Genomic DNA, 19,275 nt, shown 5'->3' with positions numbered 1-19,275 from the left:
TCTAAGTTTTTAGTTTCCGAGACTAGGGGTATGGTAATATTTAGGTAGGAAATTCAGGAAAAGGAGCTTGTGGGGCACAAAGGGGAGGAGCAGCAGCTTGTCTTTAATAAGTCTTGTAAAGGCTTACTAAATAGAACTAAGAATTATACCAACTATACCCTAATAAAGATGAAAAATTTACATTCCAGTAAACTACCTTAAGTCCACTTTCATCCTACAGATACAGCCTGAGGAAGGCTAGACATGTACGCCCCCATCCTTTCCATCATCCCTCACCCCTTTGTCTTGAGAAAGGAGGTTTAGCTGCTTCTTTAGTTCTGCAGTTTCTTTTTCTTGTTCTATTATCTTCATCTGTAAGGTGAGGTTAACATTTCCAGGATTTTGGAAAAGTTCACTCTGCAGCAACTGAATAGCAGATGGTCTCTGCGATGAGTTCCTCCCCGTTAAGTGCTGTATATACTTCGCTTGCACTGTACACCTTTTACTGAGGGGTTCCGGCAACTGACCAGTTCCTAAACCTGTTAGAACTTTTGCTTGCTCCATTTCTGTTCCAAACGGCTGAAAGAGCTCTAGCAGGATCACACCCAAGCTGTACATATCTGACGTGTCATCATACTCAGATGCTTCTGAATGTTTGGGTGAAGCACAGACAGGTACCCACTCTGGACCTATGTGTTGGTGTTCCCTTCCCGTTTCTATTGGTCCAGTCTGTGTTCTGTAGGATGTCGCTGCAGGTCAGACCGGAGTCTCCTATTTTTACTTGCTGATAGGGCCACGAAGAAAAATACTTCTTGGCTTCTGATCTCTGTGCACAATTCCCATGTTATGTATGTAAAACACACCTACCAATTCTTAAATTTTTGTTGCAACACTGGCCATAACATAAGGACAGACAGACTCGTCCACACACTCCCGGCCCCGCTTGTTTCTCCTGGCTGTCCAGTCCCACAGCGAGAGCTCACGCAGCTGCATCTGGACGTGCAGCATCAGGTGGTACTGCGCCTCTGTCTGACCCAGAAAGTTGACATGTGCTTTGGATGATTCCTCGGTGGATGTAAAACTCACCTCTAGGTGGGAATTACGCCTGAGCGGCAGCTCCTGTTCCACAATCAAACTGGTAGACAAAGCAGCCAAGCCATTTTCCTGAAGCTCCAGGATCGACTCAAATTCAGCAGTGTCTCTTACAATTAAATTGGTGGTGTAGTTCACCAGCTTGTTATTTGATTTTCAGTGTTGGATTCTCCAAAGAGTTTTTCTTTTTCTGGGGTGGGCTCAGCAAAGATAATGGATGAGCTGCTACTTTCATCATTTTTAACCTCATGTTGGTCTCTGTCCTCTTGGTCAGAGAGCACTTTCAGAGATGGCAACTCAATGGCAGCTCTGTCTGCTTGTGGCTGGATCATGTGAATGTGCTCTATCCACGTGCTGCGATAGACAACGATATTAGGGTGCTGAAGACCTGCCAGCACCTTCACTTCCCGTAGGACCTTCATGCAATCTGTTTCATTTGCACCCTTAATCAGGGTTTTTTTAATTGCATAATACTGACCATCTAATTTATTCCTGACTTTGTATAATCTTCTGTATCCACCTTTTCCTAAGATGGTAAGTTCTTCAAATTCATTTAAGTAACGTGAACTTTGTTCTTCAAAGTCTAATTTCCTTGATCTGATATCTGGATATGAAAAATATCCTCACAAGGATCCTGAGGAACTCTCTTAACGGACCTCATTAAGTGAGTAATAGCTCTGTTGTGATGTCTCAGTGAGCTAAATTTGTCACTACAAGTGAAAGAAGACAGCAGCCCCATTTTGACAGAGGTCTGGCAAAGTAACTTAAACACCTGTCTTGAACGAAGTGAGTTTGCTTCATGCACATGGCTCAAGTGCTCCAGCAAAGAAACAAGCAGGAGTTGGTTTGCAACTGCAAAAGGGAAGATTGGCTGTTGTAGAGGTTCTTCTAACACCTGGAGTTCTGCTGGAACATCAGATTCATCATATTTGGGTTCCGGACCCTTGGCGGGAAAGTTGATTAGCTGGCGTCGCAGCCACAGCCCCCACCCCGTCACCCTCTTCAGGCTCGCAGGCCCCAAAGCTGCCCCCCTGCATCACCAGCCCACAAAGCATTGCCATACTGCGCCCACAGCTAGCCTATACTATAATACATTTTAAACAAAGAAAAATTGAAATGATTGTATAGTGAACATCCCCATACCTTCACTTACATTTCTTTTAACATTTTACACGTCTGCCGTTAGATTCATCCCTCTATTCATTTGACAAGTCATCTTAATTTTTCTGAGTGCAATGGTACAATCTCGGCTCACTGCAACCTCTGCCTCCCTGGCTCAAGCAATTCTCCTGCCTCAGCCTCGCAAGTAGCTGGGACTACAGGCATGCACCACCTTCCCGGCTAATTTTTTGTATTTAGTAGAGACGGGGGTTTCACCATGTTGGTCAGGCAGGCCTCAAACTTCTAACCTCAGGTGATCCACTGCCTCAGCCTCCCAAAGTGTTGGGATTACAGGCGTGAACCACCGCGTCCAAGCATGGATTTTTGTTGTTGTTTTTGTGGGGGTTTTTTGTTTTGTTTTGTTTTGTTTTTTGAGATAGAGTCTTGCTCTTGTCAGTCAGGCTGGAGTGCAATGGCATGATAGTGGCTCACTGCAACCCCTGCCTCCCGGGTTCAAGACATTCTCCTGCCCCAGTCTCCCTAGTAGCTGGGATTACAGGCACCCGCCACCATGCCCAGCTAATTTTTTTTGTACTTTTAGTAGAGACGGGATTTTGTCATGTTGGCCAGACTGGTCTCGAACTCCTGACCTCATGATCCACCTGCCTTGGCCTCCCAAAGTGCCTCAGCAGGAAAATCACTTGAACCCAGGAAAATTATTTAAAAAATTTTTTATAGAGACAGGGACCTGCTGTATTTCTCAGACTGATCTCAAACTCCTGGGCTCAAGTGATCCTTCCACCTCAGCCTCCCACAGTGCTAGGATTAGAGGCATGAGCCACCATGCCAAGTCCCTGGGTTTTAAAGGATACCTGTATTTTAAATATTTGTAGATATTGTTAAATTGTTTTCCCAAAAGATGGTAATACTTGACTCTTCTACCAGCAATTTATGAGTTCACTTTTCCACATACCCATTACATCAATATATGTAGAACTACGTTCGTATTTGTCATTCTAATGGGAATAAAATGATATCTCATTTATACTTTAATTTGCATTTGTCTATATTTGGAGCAGTTTTTCATACTCTTTTGGCCATCTGGATCTGTTCGTTTAATTGAATATTCAGTTTTTCTGTTGAATTGTTCATCTTGTCAATTTGTAAGAAAATTCATATATTATAAAAATTAGCCCTTTGCCTGTCATCTGCATTATGAATATTTATCTGTTGAATTTGTTTATATTACCTCTTGCCAGACAAAATATTTTTTAGTAGTCAAAAATGTTCCTTTTCTTTTTTAGAGACAGGGTTACCCAAGCTCTGTTAACCAAGCTGGAGTGCAGTGGCATGATCACAGCTCACTGCAGCCTTGACTTCCTGGTCTCAAGTGATCCTTCTGCCTCAGCCTCCTGAGTAGCTGGGTCTACAGGCATGCACCACCACACCTGACTTTTTTTTTTCCCACTATATTGCCTAGGCTGGTCTCAAACTCCTGGGTTCAAACAATCCTCCCACTTCAGCTTCCCAAAGTGTTGGGATTACAGGCATGAGCCACCACACTTGACCTTATTTTCTTTTATAGCTGCAGGTTTCCAGTCTTGGTTAGAAAGTTTTTCTTAGAAATATAGGGGATTGGCTGAGCGTGGTGACTCACGCCTGTAATCCCAGCACTCTGGGAGACCAAGGCGGGCAGATCACCTGAGGTCAGGAGTTCGAGACCAGCCTGGCCAACATGGTGAAACCCCAATTCTACTAAAAATACAAAAATTTGCTGGGTGTAATGGCACGTGCCTGTAATCCCAGCTACTCAGGAGGTGGAGGTTGCAGTGAGCCGAGATCGCGCCATTGCACTCCAGCCTGAGGGACAAGAGTGAGGCTTCATCTCAAAAAAAAAAAAAAGAAATATAGGAGATTACACTTGTAATCCTAGCACTTTGGAAGTCTGAGGCAGGTGGATCACGAGGTCAAGAGATTGAGACCATCCTGGTCAACATGGTGAAACCTCGTCTCTACTAAAAATATAAAAAATTAGTTGGGCATGGTGGCACGTGCCTGTACTGCCAGCTACTCAGGAGGCTGAGGCAGGAAAATCGCTTGAACCCAGGCGGAAGTTGCAGTGAGCCAAAGTCACGCCACTGCACTCCAGCCTGGCAACAGAGCAAGACTCCGTCTCAAAAAAATAGAAATATAGGGGATTACATGTATAATACAAGGATTGGGGCTTTTTTTTTTTTTTTTTTTTGAGACGGAGTTTTGCTCTTGTTACCCAGGCTGGAGTGCAATGGTGCGATCTCGGCTCACCGCAACCTCCGCCTCCTGGGTTCAGGCAATTCTCCTGCCTCAGCCTCCTGAGTAGCTGGGATTACAGGCACGTGCCACCGTTCCCAGCTAATTTTTTTGTGTTTTTAGTAGAGACAAGGTTTCACCATGTTGACCAGGATGGTCTCGATCTCTTGACCTCGTGATCCACCCGCCTCGGCCTCCCAAAGTGCTGGGATTACAGGCTTGAGCCACCGCGCCCGGCCAGGTTTGGGGCTTTTATTTGAAAAGAATATAATAAGTTTATGATGTTTTTAAAGAAATTTTTGTATGACTGTCACCTAAACCAATGTTAGGTGAATTGGGATAGTGGTAACAGACATTGAGAATAATTTGAGAAATATTTAGGGATAGCATCCACAGAATTTGGAAAATTTGTAGATATGAGTTCTGCCTGCCCTCATGCCAGGCAGGTTTCCAAAAATAGGAGGTTTCATGTTAAATGATTTTGTCTTTTCTTGAAAGTCAAATCTGGCCAGGCGCAGTGGCTCATGCCTGTAGTCCCTGCTACTCGGGAGGCTGAGGCTGGAGGATCTCTTGAGTCCAGGATTTCTGGGCTATAGTGCCCTACACCGATCAGGTGTCCACACTAAGTTCAGCATGAATATGGTGACCTCCTGGGAGCAGGGAACCACCAAGTTGCCTAAGGAGGGGTGAACCAGCCCAGGTCAGAAACGGAGCAGGTCAAAACTCCCATGCTGATCAGTAGTGGGATCGCGCCTGTGAATAGCCACTGCACTCCAGCCTGGGCAACATAGCGAGATCCCGTCTCTTAAAAAAAAAAGGAAGAAAGAAAGAAAGTCAGAACTAGCCAGATCTAGGCCTGCGGTCCCTGCTGGCCCCATTTGGAAATGAGCAGTTACGCCCTCAGACAGGGGATGCACTTCCCAGTTTGTTCAGTTCCCACAAAGCCCTCTTTCTGCCCAGCATTGATCTGGGAGCCTGGAGCCACTTTTCTTGGAGGCTGCACTCTTGTTTTCTTAGAGTTGCGAGGGATATGCATGCAGTATTCTTACACTAGTGACTCTCCAAAATGGGACTGAACTGGTGTCTGGGAGGGCTGCAAGTGTCAAGACACCTGTGGAGCCTAGCTGCTGTAGGCATTAGCTTGTGCTTTGATCCATGGGACTTCGATGGACTCTAAGGGGCCCTTGTGAAAGTTTCTGATAATCTCATAGTTTCAGTCCCTTTATCACTGGACCCCTCAGCAGTGTTTGATCCTGATACCTGGTTTTGAGGCTTTGCTGATTCTCCTTTCTCTCTTGAGGGTTTCTTGTTTTCCCTTCCTCCCTGGGTTGTCTAGTAGCTGCTCTCAACTACTCACACTCCCTGGGGAGATTCCTACACTTCCTTGATTATAACCACTACCTGAGGACTCCCTAATACTAGGCTGTAACCTTAACTTTGGTCTGAGTTCTCAGCTTCTGACTTGTGGAGCTGGTTGCCTAGACCACAGGAATCTCAAACCTAGCATATCCAAATCCAAATGTCATGGTCAGTCCCTCCAGCCTCTCCTCCTCTTGTCTTACATCCCATGTCAGAGATAGTCCTACAAGCCAGGCCACTGATTTGGGGATCCTAGACTCCTCCCTCTTCCCAGCCTTCATTCCCACTTCTGTCAGTCACCAAGTTCTGCTAATTTTACATCCTAAGTATTAGCAAATCTTGCCACTCTCCTTCTATCTCTACCACTGCCTTGCTCCCGCCTTTGTTATCTTTTCACTAGAAAATTGCAAGGGCCTTCTTCTAACTGGTCTCCCTGCCTACAGTCTTGCCTCCAGCAAATCCATCCTCCAATCCTGATGCCAGAGTGATCTGAAATGCAAATATGATCTTGCCACTCCCCTGCTTAAAACCCACCAACCGCAGTGGTTCTGTAACCACACTGTAGCCTCTGACGTGGGCTGAAAGTAAGTTGTTACTACTCCTACTACTACTGCTACTATTAGTACTACTATTTCTACTAATATAAATACTAATAATAGTAGCTAACATTTACTGAGCGTTTTCTATTATGCTTTCGAATGATTTATTACCTTTTTAAAACAAATCATAGCCAATTCAACATTTTCCAAATTGTACCGGTCTCGTTTGTTTGGGGTGAAGGAGAGGGGCAGAGTTACAGGCAGGGGCACCTGAAAAATCTTCATAACCGTAAATGATCTTATCATATACCCTAGTGAGTGTCCATGCTGATTTAGCCTTAAGAGTTAAATAGGGATTACCATAGTTCTCATAAACGAAGATTTGCTTTTAAGAGAGGATGTCAGAGTCGAGATTTTGAACGTGTCCCTGAAGTATGTTGCACGTAGGAATGTCCTCAGGCTCCTGGGTATCAGTAGAGTGGGGAAAAGGACTGCGGGCATTCAGGGTCAAGTCCAGGCTTGGCCTGGTATGCAAAACTGTCCACGAGCTGGTCCCTGCCCACCTCTGCTCCTCCTGCCACTCCCCTCCTTGTGCATTTCACTCTAGCACAATGAAACGGTATGTGATACTAATCATGGCTCACCCTTACTGAGGTCTCCTATGTGCCAAGCACTGGGCTCAGTGGTTCTCTGCTGTGTCAGAATCTCGTGTGAACCTCACAGCAACCCTACGAGGTAAGTCTCGCTTTCCTCCAGTTTTATAGGGGAGGAAAGTGAGGCTCTGAGAGATGAGGTCACCTGAGCTGACCTGGCTAGAGTTGTCAAGTGGGCAGCCCCCCTCCGCCCCTACCAGCACATGTTCTTGTGTACCCCTCACATCTGCTCACACCTCGCGCTCTCTCTTGTGCCCAGGTAATGCCCACTCATCCTCAGGACCGAGTTCTTATGCTGCCTCCTGGGGAAGCCTTCATGGACACCTCCTCTGCCCCCAGACTGGGCTCGGTGTCCCTCCGTGGCACTGAGCCCCTCTGTGGCCGATGAGCTGCCCTCTGGGCACGATGCTGGAATGTATGTGTTCAGTCTGTGTGCTCCTCAAGGCAAGCGCTGAGTCTCTTGCATCTTTGAACCCCCGGCATCCAGCACAGTGTCTGGCACATAACAGGCCTCTGTAAGTGTTTGTTGAAATGACTGAACTGAACTCCAGGCGCTGAGCCTTGAGGCTATTGTCCTTCTGACCAGTTTTCCCTGTCTTCACCTTCTCTAGGCACAAAGCCAGGCTATTTGATCTCTGGAGAAGGATCCTTTCCCTTCCTGCTTGGGTTCCACCTGCACCCTATGACTTCGGGTGGAAACTGCTGTCTGATCAGCCACCTTGCCCACACACTTGGACATCTGTACTGTCTCTGATCCCTTCTCTCCTCACCAACAGGCTGGACCCCACATGCACCCCTCTGAATCAATTCATTCCACTTCCCCTTAGCCTCAGCTCTTTCTTCTGGGTTGTTTGTATTTTCTTTTCTGCCCCAAACAGTTCCCCCGACAAAAAGAACTTTATGTCTTTCTCTCTCCTCCCTCGGTCCTTCCAGTCAGCAGCCTGTGATTGGGCTTTTCCCCTCAGAAATGAACAATCCAGAACCCACTGTTTAAAACAGCTGTATTTTGCCTTGGGAAGTCCCATTGCCTTCCCTTAAAACATGAAACATTCCTCCGATCCCCAGCCTGTGTCTGTCTCTGTCTCTGGGCCCCATCCTGCTCCACAGCAGGGCTGGTGTGTCCAGCACAGAGTGACCCTCCGATGCCCTTCCCCACCTGCCGCCCTGCCTCCTGCGGGCCCTGCCTTGCCTCACTTCCCAGTCTCCTCTGCTTCTGGCAGCTTTGGGACCCCCGCCCCTGGCTTCTCCTCCATGCTGTATGGAATGAAGATTGCAAATCTGGCCTACGTCACCAAGACTCGGGTCAGGTTCTTCAGACTCGACCGCTGGGCCGACGTGCGGTTCCCAGAAAAGAGGAGAATGAAGCTGGGGTCAGATATCAGCAAACACCACAAGTCACTGCTAGCCAAGATCTTTTATGACAGGTGTGTGTGTGCTGTGTGTACAGAGGCCTGCAGGGTGTGAGGGAAGGGGGCTGTCTGAGGAAAGAGTGGGTTGCATAAGTGGGAGGAAGTCCCCCTCCTTCGGGGAATGGGGGAAGGGTGGGGAATTGGTCTGCGGGGAGGAGGTGAGCTTCCTGAACACAGCTGGCACTTTGCCGGCCTCCCAAGCCTAAAGCTTTCCCCAGGTTAACTCCCTAGTCCAGACCGCGCCCACCCCAGCTCTCCCTTGACTCCCCTTCTCCCCAGGTCTGAGTATCTTCACGGGAAACACGGGGTGGATGTGGAAGTCCACGGACCCCATGAGGCCCGAGACGGGCAGCTCCTTATCCGCCTGGATTTGAACCGCAAAGAGGTGCTGACCCTGAGGCTTCGGAATGGCGGAACCCAGTCTGTTACCCTCACTCACCTCTTCCCACTCTGCCGGACACCCCAGTTTGCTTTCTACAATGAAGACCAGGAGCTGCCCTGTCCACTGGGCCCCGGTGAGTGGGTTTCCAGAGGAAATGGCTGGCGGAGAGGGGCTTGTCCCAGGCAGTGCCGGTGCTTTGGGAAGCACTAGTGCTGTCTGGTGGACTGCTGCCTGGGGGAGTGTACAGGATAAAGAAACGGGTGGGACTCCCACCGCCATTCACTCATCCATCCTCCTCCAGGTGAATGCTATGAACTCCATGTCCATTGTAAGACCGGCTTTGTGGGCTACTTCCCAGCCACGGTGCTCTGGGAGCTGCTGGGACCTGGGGAGTCGGGTTCAGAAGGAGCCGGCACATTCTACATTGCCCGCTTCTTGGCTGCCGTCGCCCACAGCCCCCTGGCTGCACAGCTGAAGCCCGTGACTCCCTTCAAGCGGACCCGGATCACCGGAAACCCTGTGGTGACCAACCGGATAGAGGAAGGAGAGAGACCTGACCGGTAAGTCCTCCCTGCAGCTCAGACTGGCTGGGCTCGGATCCCAACCGCATAGGCTAGGACTTTGGAAGGAGCACATTGCTGGGAGCCAGAGCCCCTTTTCCTGCAGGCTCTTCACTCTTCTGGGTTTCAGAGAATTTTCTGTCAAGGAAGAAAGTTGCAGATGAACTGCAGATCTGAGGACAGTGTGAAGAAAATTGTGGGCGTTGTCCCTGTGTGATGGATTATCAGGCAAATCATTGTAGACATCTGTTTTTTTAAACAGCTGTATTGAGATAATTCACATACCATACCATTCACCCATTTGAAGTACACAATTCAGTAATTTTTTAAGTATATTCACAGATATGTGTGACCATCACCACCGTCAGTTTTGTTTTTGCTAGATGTTCACAAAATAGTTATAAAACCAAGCTAGCCATGCACGGTGGCTCACGCCTGTAATTCTAACACTTTGGGAGGCTGAGGCAGGCAGATCACTTCAGGTCAAGAGTTCGAGACCAGCCTGGCCAACATGGTGCAACCTCATCTCTACTAAAAATACAAAAATTAGCCAGGCGTGGTGGCTCACGCTTGTATTCCCAGCTACTCTATTCAGGAGGCTGAGGCAGGAGAATTGCTTGAACCCGGGAGGCTGAGGTTGCAGTGAGCTGAGATCACGCCACTGTACTCCAGCCTGGGCGACAGAGCAAGACACTGTCTCAAAAAAAAAAAAAAAAAAGCAAACTATATAATAGAACCTTCACAGACCATTGTGCTCTTTTTGTTGACTATATATATGTATAACCGAAGTTTAAAGGGAAAAAAGTCTGGAAGTTAACATTGGTTATCCCTAGATCATAAGAATGATATTTATTTATTACCTGTTATCTGATTTTTTTTCTCTAATGAATATTTATTACTTATATAATAGTTTTAAAGGTTTCCAAGTATTGCACTTTCCAAAAATGAGAATGGTCCCACCTAGGAGCAAGGCTGCTGACTTCTTTCAGCAGTAGGATTGCAGAAGGGCTTTGTGCATCCACCCCATAGGGGCATTCTCAGAATCTTGGAGGGTGAGGGGTTTTCTGTGTTTTCTTCCCTCGATTCTGCAGCGGTAAGGGCTATGACCTGGAGTTAAGCATGGCGCTGGGGACATACTACCCACCTCCCCGCCTCAGGCAGCTGCTCCCCATGCTTCTTCAGGGAAGAAGTATCTTCACTGCCCCTAAGGAGATCGCTGAGATTAAGTAAGTACCATTCCTCTGCACACCTGTCTTTTCCCTACTGGCTTCTTTGCATTGCCCTGGCCCCTCCACCCTCAGCCTCTCAGGCTCAATTCATTCATTCCCTTACTGAGCATGCACCATACACCAAGCACTATTCACAGTAAACCAGTCAAATGAAGGCCTAGCTGATTTTAATGGGGGGACAATGAACATTTTTGTTAGAATTTCATGGAGTGATGAGTGCTATGAAGAACTGAACAGGTCAGGTGCAAGTGGCTCATGCCTGTAATCAGCACTTTGGGAGGCCAAGTCAGGTGGATCTAAACAGCCCAGGAGTTCAAGACCAGCCTGGGGCAACATAGTGAGATTTTGTCTCTACAAAAAAAATTTAATTCGCCAAGTGTGGTGGCACATGTCTATAGTCCCAGTTACTTATGAGGCTGAGGTGGGAGGATTCGTTGAGCCCAGGAGGTCAAGGCCACAGTGAGTGAGCCAAGATCATGCCACTGCACTCCAGCATGGGTGACAGCAAGATCTTGTCTCTAAAAAAGGAAAAAGGAACTACGCTGAAACTAAAGCAGGGTTAGGGGATGGGTTGGTGCTGCTTTGCAGAAGGCAGTTAGTCCTGGCCTGTTTGAGGAGGTCATGTTCGAACAGAGAAGGACATTTGAATGAGGTGAGGGTGGAAGTCATTAGAGGATCTGGGGGAGAATGTTCTGGCCATAAGAGCCACCATGCAAATGCGAGTTGGGTGAGGTGGGGACAGGGATATCCAAGGAAGCAGGAGCCAAGGCTCCCTTCTTCAGGGCCTCTGACGCTCACCCACTTCTCTATCCCTCTAGTCTTCTCTGTTTCTTGACGCTTTGTTAGTTCCAGAGCTTCAGGTGTGAGAAGGTGCATACTCCTGGGCATAGGGGTTGTCTGGCCCGTCACATTCCTGCCCCCCACCCCACCCCTCCAACCATCATTTCCAGGGCCCAGCTGGAGACAGCCCTGAAGTGGAGGAACTATGAGGTGAAGCTGCGGCTGCTGCTGCACCTGGAGGAGCTGCAGATGGAGCATGATATCCGGCACTATGACCTGGAGTCGGTGCCCATGACCTGGGACCCCGTGGACCAGAACCCCAGGCTGCTCACGCTGGAGGTCAGGGCTCAGATTGAGTGTGAGGAGGGTGGGCTCAAGTCAGCCAAGCTACAGGCTGTAGGCAGAACAGGAGGAAGGTTGAAGTGGTTCCCAGGCCTCCGAAAGAAGCCGGGTGGGCATCCCATGCCCAAAGATATGTCTGAGCAGGGGCATGGGGAAGATCTGGGTTCTAGTCCAGGCTTTGCTACCACCTTGGGTAAGTCCCTTGCTTTCTCTGAGGCTTAGTTCCCTTATCTGAAGAGCATAGAGCAGGACTGGATAATTCTTACAACTCTTTCTAGCTCTTGGATTTTGAATGTGTGTATATAAGCCCAAAATTACACATGAGAATGGATTTCCACACACAAGTGCAGGTGGGAATGAGAGGATGAGTTTGATCAAGGAAAGATTACTGCAGAAAGTTGGAGTTTTGAACAAGATTTTTTTTTTGAGACAAAGTTTTGCTCTGTTGCCCAGGCTGGAGTGCAATGGTGCGTTCTCAGCTCACAGCAACCTCCGCCTCCCAGGTTCAAGCGATTCTCCTGCCTCAGCCTCCCAAGTAGCTGGGATTACAGGCACCCGCCACCACACCCAGCTAATTTTTTCTTTTTCTTTTTTTCTTTTTTTTTTGTATTTTTAGTAAAGACAGGGTTTCACCATGTTGGCCAGGTAGGTCTTGAACTCCTGACCTCAGGTAATCCACCTGCCTCAGCCTCCCAAAGTGCTGGGATTACAGGCAGGAGCCACTGTGCCCGGCTAAGATTTTATTTTATGTTTTTAATTTTTTAATTTTTTGGAGACAGGATCTCACCCTGGTACTCAGGCTGGAGTACAATGGCATGATCTTGGCTCACTTTAATCCCCACCTCCTGGGCTCAATCGATCCTCCCACCTCAGCCTCCCGAGTCACTGGGAAGACAGGCACACCCACCACACCCAGCTAAGTTTTGTATTTTGTGTAGAGATGGGGTTTTGCCATGTTTGCCAGGCTGGTCTCAAACACCTGGACTCAGGTGATCGCCTGCCTCAGCCTCCCAAAGTGTCGGGATTACAGGCGTGAGCCACCATGCTTGGCTTGTTTTTTGTTGTTGTTATTTATTTTTTTAGCAGCCCAATTAGCTGAGGAATAGGATTTTTACAGGCAGAACAGGAACTGAGCTGGCCAAGAGGGCAGCTGCACAGGAGGCTCTGGGTTCCTGGGCTTGGCACCTCTGTGCAGCTTCGGAAGATTTGTCTTCTCTTTCCCTGACTCCTGCTCTGGCTGGCATGAAAGGAGAGAGAGGTGCAGGGATAGCATAGTTCCCTGAGCCTTAGGTTAGAAGGCTAGTCTCAGTCTTTGTCCCTTAGAGATCTGGAGAACCAGGGGGCTGGGCCCTCCAGCGTCCTTCCCTGGGATAGAAGCTTGTGTTCATGCCCCATAGGTTCCTGGGGTGACCGAGAGCCGCCCCTCAGTGCTACGGGGCGACCACCTGTTTGCCATTTTGTCTTCGGAGACACACCAGGAGGACCCCATCACATATAAGGGCTTTGTGCACAAGGTGGAATTGGACCGTGTCAAGCTGAGCTTTTCCATGAGGTGGGTGTTGAGGGAACCCTGAGCTGCTGGAAGGGCCTACAGGCTTCTCACCCCAGGGGAGGAGGGGTGTTTTTCCCTAAGATAAATAAGACCCCAGGGGCAGAGCAGGGAACTTTTCCTCCGGGGTATTCTGAGATGCCACGGTGGCTTCCTCTTCTAGAGAGCTTTGCCTTGAGGTCTTGGAACGTGGTTGGGACGGTGGTTGATGGAGAACGTTCTGGCCCTTTATTGCCCACCTCCCCCTCACAACAAATTCTTCCCCCCTACCTCTGCCCAAAGCCTCCTGAGCCGCTTTGTGGATGGGCTGACCTTCAAGGTGAACTTTACCTTCAACCGCCAGCCCCTGCGAGTCCAGCACCGTGCCCTGGAGCTGACGGGGCGCTGGCTGCTTTGGCCCATGCTCTTTCCTGTGGCATCTCGGGACATCCCGCTGCTGCCCTCGGATGTGAAACTCAAGTGAGACTGTGGGCAGGGAGCCTCGGAGCCTCTTGGAGCGTGGGCACAGGGGAAGGAGTTGGGGAGGCCTCGGGGTCACTGGATGACTTCAAGTTCACATTCCTGGTCCCTCTGCCAGGCTGTACGACCGGAGTCTGGAGTCAAACCCAGAACAGTTGCAGGCCATGAGGCACATTGTTATGGGCACCACCCGTCCAGCTCCCTACATCATCTTTGGGCCTCCAGGCACCGGCAAGACCGTCACATTAGTGGAGGCCATTAAGCAGGTGGGGCCTGAGCACTCTGACTCCCCCAGCACCAAGCCTGGTTCGTTCCCACTCCCCCACAGTGCTCCTGCTTCTGAGCAGCCATCAAAAAGGGAGGTAGGGGCTGGGTGCAGTGCTCATGCCTGTAATCTCAGCACTTGGGGAGGCCTAGCCCAAGGAGTTCAAGACCAGCTTGGACTGTCTTTATGAAAAAATAAAAAAGTTAGCTGGGTATTTGAGGCTGCAGTGTGCTGCGATGGTGTCACTGCACTCCATCCTGGGTGACATAGTGAGACTCTGTCTCAAAAAAAAGGCAGGGGGGATTGGGGAGTAGGGAGTTAGGGTAAACGTTGCTGTGGAGCGCTGTTGTACAGGTAGGGCATTGCATGACTCTTGGAGTCACCATTCACATTTCAGTCGTCACAGACTTGCACCGCCCCAGCCTGAGTACGGCCAAGTCTCAGGAACCTGCCTCCCTCACTGCGCTTATCTGTACCTCAGGTGGTGAAGCACTTGCCCAAAGCCCACATCCTGGCCTGCGCTCCATCCAACTCAGGGGCTGACCTCCTCTGTCAAAGGCTCCGGGTCCACCTTCCCAGCTCCATCTACCGCCTCCTGGCCCCCAGCAGGGACATCCGCATGGTACCTGAGGACATTAAGGTACTAGGGAAGTGCAGAGGGCCAAAGAACAGCAAATGCTGGGGAGGCTCTCAGGGCAGACACTCAGGCGAGGAAGCTAGGAGATCTGGATTCTGATACTTGCTGTGTGACCTTGGGTTGGTCAGGACCCTCCCTGGGCCTCAGTTTGTAAGTGAGGAGGTAGATAAAACGTTTGGGGGGTCAGGTGCCATGGCTAACACTTGTAACCCCAGCACTTTTGGGGGGCTGAGGCAGATCAGGAGTTTGAGACCAGCCTGGCCAACATGGTGAGGCCATCTCTATTAAAAATACAAAAAAATTAGCTGGGTGTGGTGGCACATGCCTGTAGTCCCAGCTACTCGGGAGGCTGAGGCACGAGAATTGCTTGAACCCAGGCGGCAGAGGTGCAAGTGAGCCAAGATCACGCCACAGCACTCTAGTCTGGGCGACAGAGTGAGACTCCGCCAATAAAAAATAAAAGTAAAAGCAATTATCTGGGGGGCCCACAGCCGGAGTCTGGGTGGGAATGAGTGGAGCCAAGCTGATTGCCATGGTCCCTTCACAATCCACAGCCCTGCTGCAACTGGGACGCAAAGAAGGGGGAGTATGTATTTCCCGCCAAGAAGAAGCTGCAGGAATACCGGGTCTTAATTACCACCCTCATCACGGCTGGCAGGTGGGGAATGTGTATGGGTGTGTCTCTGAATCGTAAGTTTAATTAAAGGGGTAACAGGCTGGGAGATGGGGAAGAATGGTTTCTGCGGGACGGTGGGATGAGGAGCCAGCCTGGGAAAGCATTCAGGTTTGGTAGCTGGGTGCCTGGATATGACCCCTGCCTGGCCTGACACCTCCCAGGTTGGTCTCGGCCCAGTTTCCCATTGATCACTTCACACACATCTTCATCGATGAGGCTGGCCACTGCATGGAGCCTGAGAGTCTGGTAGCTATAGCAGGTGAGGGACTCAGGTGGGGCTGCAAGTGTACACCCTGTGTGGGGTCAGAGACGTTGCAACACTTACCTTTTCCCCACACCTCTTCCGCTTCCCAGGGCTGATGGAAGTAAAGGAGACAGGCGATCCAGGAGGGCAGCTGGTGCTGGCAGGAGACCCTCGGCAGCTGGGGCCTGTGCTGCGTTCCCCACTGACCCAGAAGCATGGGCTGGGGTACTCACTGCTGGAGCGGCTGCTCACCTATAACTCCCTGTACAAGAAGGGCCCTGATGGCTATGACCCCCAGTTCATAACCAAGCTGCTACGCAACTACAGGTATTCCCACACCCTTGCCTCCCCTGCTATATCCCATGCTTCACACCCTGCGTGCAGCCCCTGCTGGAGAGCCTGGCTTGCAATCCTGTTGCCCAGAAACTGTGATGCAGAAAGACTAAACCGGAAGGTAGGAGGCTAGGATGTGTTTTGTACCCGTCCCAGATGAAGTTTTCAGGCAATCCAAGGAGAAATAAGGAAAATAGGGAGGAAGCTGGGCACAGTGGCTCATGCCTATAATCCAGCACTTTGGGAGGCTGAGGTGGGCGGATCACTTGAGGTCAGCAGTTTGAGACCAGCCTGGCCAACATGGTGAAACCCCATCTCTACTAAAAATACAAAAATTAGCCGGGTATAGTGGTGGGGGCCTGTAATTCCAGCTACTCGGGAGGCTGAGGTAGGAGAATTGCTTGTACCCAGGAGGTGGAGGTCTCAGTGAGCCGAGATCACGGCCCTGCACTCTAGCCTGGACGACAGAGCAAGACTCCATCTCAAAAAAAAAAAAAAAAAAAATAGGAAAGATACAGTTTTTTCATAAACCTATTGGTATTCAAATTAAAGAGTTTTAGTGAATACTTTTAGTATTCAAATACTTTTAGTGAATGAATTCAGCCATCAAAAATGCTTAGTTGAGTTGTAGACTGTCACTAAGAGTTTAATAAATGTTAGTTATTGTGTCATCACGACTTATATTTTTGAATTTAACATTGTCACATCAAATAACAGCGACAGTCAAGAAGAATTTGGTTTCATATTGTCCTTGGCAAATTTGAAACCTGACAACGGGCCTGTAATTTTTTAGTTTTAAATTTCATGGGTCTGTGAAGTCCCTGGACTAGATGCTCTTTGGGACCATATTTGGTTCTGCTTTCTGTGGTTTACAGTGCCTGGCAGGAGATATTATGGATGAGTGTCCCGCTATCCAGGGAGCCAGGGGGACAGAAGGCTAATGTGTGTGGGCCCAGAGTGGGTAGAGCGGGGCCCCTGTGGGGCAGAGGGAATCCGACCCTTGGTCTTGCTCTTCCTTCCTCCTCCTGCCTCCCAGGTCTCATCCCACCATCCTGGACATTCCTAACCAGCTCTATTATGAAGGGGAGCTGCAGGCCTGTGCTGATGTTGTTGATCGAGAACGCTTCTGCCGCTGGGCAGGCCTGCCTCAACAAGTGAGGCTGAGCAGGGCAGGGGCACAGGCCCCCACCCCCTACCCTGACTTCCCTCCCACTGAAGGTGTAGCCCCCTCCGTTTGTCACCTTGGCCTGGGATCTCTTATTTTCTGGAAGGGTTTGGGAAGGGAGGGTATAGAGAGGGTGGTCTGGCTGAGGGTTTCCCCTGACCCCATGTCCAGGGCTTTCCCATCATCTTTCATGGCGTAATGGGCAAAGATGAGCGTGAGGGCAATAGCCCATCCTTCTTCAACCCTGAAGAGGCTGCCACAGTGACTTCTTACCTGAAGCTGCTCCTGGCCCCCTCCTCCAAGAAGGGCAAAGCCCGCCTGAGCCCCCGAAGTGTGGGCGTCATCTCCCCATACCGGAAACAGGTCAGGTCCTCGGTTACCAGCAAGGGTGGGACCCCTCCCCCAGAGGGCACTTCCTTAATATCCCGACCACTAGGCAGAGGCTTTTGGAGCTCGGGCCTCTGCTGGCTCCCTATCTCAGAAGAGCACCGAGGTCAGCTGCCCTCCCTTTGTTCCCCAGCTCGCTGGCCTCCTGCCAGGCTCCCTCTCGCATTAGGTTAATGGCATGAGAGAAAAGCACCTGTCCCCTCCTTCCAGGTGGAGAAAATCCGTTACTGCATCACCAAACTTGACAGGGAGCTTCGAGGACTGGATGACATCAAGGACTTGAAGGTGACACACTGTTCCACACTCACTCCCTGCCTTCTGTGTGCCCCAACCTGCCCACTTCCAGAGACTTCCTCAAGCTTCCGCTCCAGTCCAGCCCACATCCCCATACCACTCCTGCTGCCTGGAGTGGAGCTGGAGCTCTCCCCAAGCCTCTCACTCCTGGAGATTCCAACTTAAGGGTCTGGGATGGGATCAGGAAGCCTGCATGTTTAACAAGCACCTCCTGTCATTCTTAGACTCAGGCAGATTAGAGGCCTCTGCCCTAAGGATAAAGTCCAAACTCCGTGGCCTGTCATGTGATGCTGTCACCCCGCCCCCTCCCCCAGTAGCCTCTTTCTGTAAGGTTGTGGTCTCAACACTGGGTGCAGATAACAATCACCTGGAGAGCTTTTAATACCACCGCCCCGCCAGGGCCCCGCCCACCAACCACATAGCTATGAGGCAGAGCCAGGGCACTGGGAGTTTTTACAGCTTCTCGGGTGATTCTAATGTGCAGCCAGGGTTGAAAACCAGCGCTTTAAAACTTAGAGGCCTCTCTCTTGGAAATTCTGATCAGGGGGATCTGGGTTAGGGCCCAGGGTTGTATATTCTTAACAAATACTTAGTGATTATTTTCAGGAAAGTTTGAAAGTCACTACTCGGCCTGTGGTCTTTGCAATGCTGTTTTCTTTCCATAGAACCCTTTACAGGCTCCCCCCTTCAATGGGATTCAGCCTTCAGGTTTCAGCTCCCGCAGCCTACCTCCCATCCCCTTTCTATCCCCTTTCCCTGGGCAGTGTTGCGGCACTCACTCATTTACTACACTGATCTACAACTGCCCAGTGACTTCTCTGTGCCCTCCTTGGAAGTCAGGCTCCCTGGGGTAGGGCACCCCTTTGACACCCCTGGCTGCCTCTTCCCCCCACAGGTGGGTTCCGTGGAAGAATTCCAAGGCCAAGAACGAAGTGTCATCCTCATCTCTACCGTGCGAAGCAGCCAGAACTTTGTGCAGCTGGATCTGGACTTCAACCTGGGTTTCCTGAAGAACCCCAAGGTTTGAGGGCTGGTCGGGCTGGCAGGAATTCTTCCCTCCTCGGGGCCCTTCCCGCCCATGACCACACCACTTCTTCCTTCCAGAGGTTCAATGTCGCTGTGACCCGGGCCAAGGCCCTGCTCATCGTGGTGGGCAACCCCCTTCTCCTGGGCCATGACCCCGACTGGAAAGTGTGAGCATTCCCACCCCATTCTCCCTCTTGGTGGCCACGGCCCCATGCCTATGGCGGATCTTTTTTAAGCACTTGCTTATCGCTCAGTTAATCCTCAGATGTGTCCATTTTCACAGCACCCCTATTGTATTTGTAAGTTAAATGACATCCAGAGGTTGAGCAAGTACAGCTCAGATGTGACAGGACTGAGGCTTAGCCTCCAGTCTCTGCTGGCACTCCTCTGTACCCCACAGATTCCTGGAGTTCTGTAAAGAAAACGGGGGGTATACCGGGTGTCCCTTCCCTGCCAAACTGGACCTGCAACAGGGACAGAATTTACTGCAAGGTCTGAGCAAGCTCAGCCCCTCTACCTCAGGTAA

General features: G+C 50.1%; 1 protein-coding gene and 1 pseudogene across 7 annotated transcripts in view; one reads left to right on the top strand and one right to left on the bottom strand.

Moving 5' to 3' along the window:
* MOV10 (Mov10 RNA helicase) overlaps nt 1–19,275 on the top strand; it is a 29,311-nt gene that overhangs the window by 8,837 nt on the left and 1,199 nt on the right. For 3 of the 7 annotated variants that reach the window (XM_012466589.2, XM_012466588.2, XM_012466590.2), the window contains 18 exons: nt 8,233–8,436; nt 8,701–8,936; nt 9,105–9,363; nt 10,455–10,589; nt 11,543–11,711; nt 13,112–13,266; nt 13,546–13,722; nt 13,841–13,988; nt 14,469–14,627; nt 15,179–15,282; nt 15,462–15,559; nt 15,655–15,871; nt 16,914–17,031; nt 17,214–17,405; nt 17,640–17,714; nt 18,619–18,744; nt 18,828–18,916; nt 19,150–19,271. In XM_012466589.2, coding sequence (XP_012322012.2) covers nt 8,233–8,436; nt 8,701–8,936; nt 9,105–9,363; nt 10,455–10,589; nt 11,543–11,711; nt 13,112–13,266; nt 13,546–13,722; nt 13,841–13,988; nt 14,469–14,627; nt 15,179–15,282; nt 15,462–15,559; nt 15,655–15,871; nt 16,914–17,031; nt 17,214–17,405; nt 17,640–17,714; nt 18,619–18,744; nt 18,828–18,916; nt 19,150–19,271 — 2,783 coding nt within the window. Of the gene's footprint in view, nt 1–6,263; nt 6,405–7,623; nt 8,437–8,700; nt 8,937–9,104; nt 9,364–10,454; nt 10,590–11,542; nt 11,712–13,111; nt 13,267–13,545; nt 13,723–13,840; nt 13,989–14,468; nt 14,628–15,178; nt 15,283–15,461; nt 15,560–15,654; nt 15,872–16,913; nt 17,032–17,213; nt 17,406–17,639; nt 17,715–18,618; nt 18,745–18,827; nt 18,917–19,149; nt 19,272–19,275 lie in introns of all 7 variants that reach the window. The other 4 variants (XM_012466587.2, XM_064372702.1, XM_012466593.3 and 1 more) reach the window with 3 other exon arrangements.
* Nucleotides 211–2,108, bottom strand: LOC105726976 (eukaryotic translation initiation factor 2-alpha kinase 1-like; annotated as a pseudogene).

This window comes from Aotus nancymaae, unplaced genomic scaffold, assembly GCF_030222135.1.
Source record: "Aotus nancymaae isolate 86718 unplaced genomic scaffold, 86718_ANA_hifiasm-v0.15.2.pri h1tg000007l, whole genome shotgun sequence".
Classification (NCBI taxonomy): domain Eukaryota; kingdom Metazoa; phylum Chordata; class Mammalia; order Primates; family Aotidae; genus Aotus; species Aotus nancymaae.
This window is presented reverse-complemented; position numbering and strand designations above follow the sequence as displayed.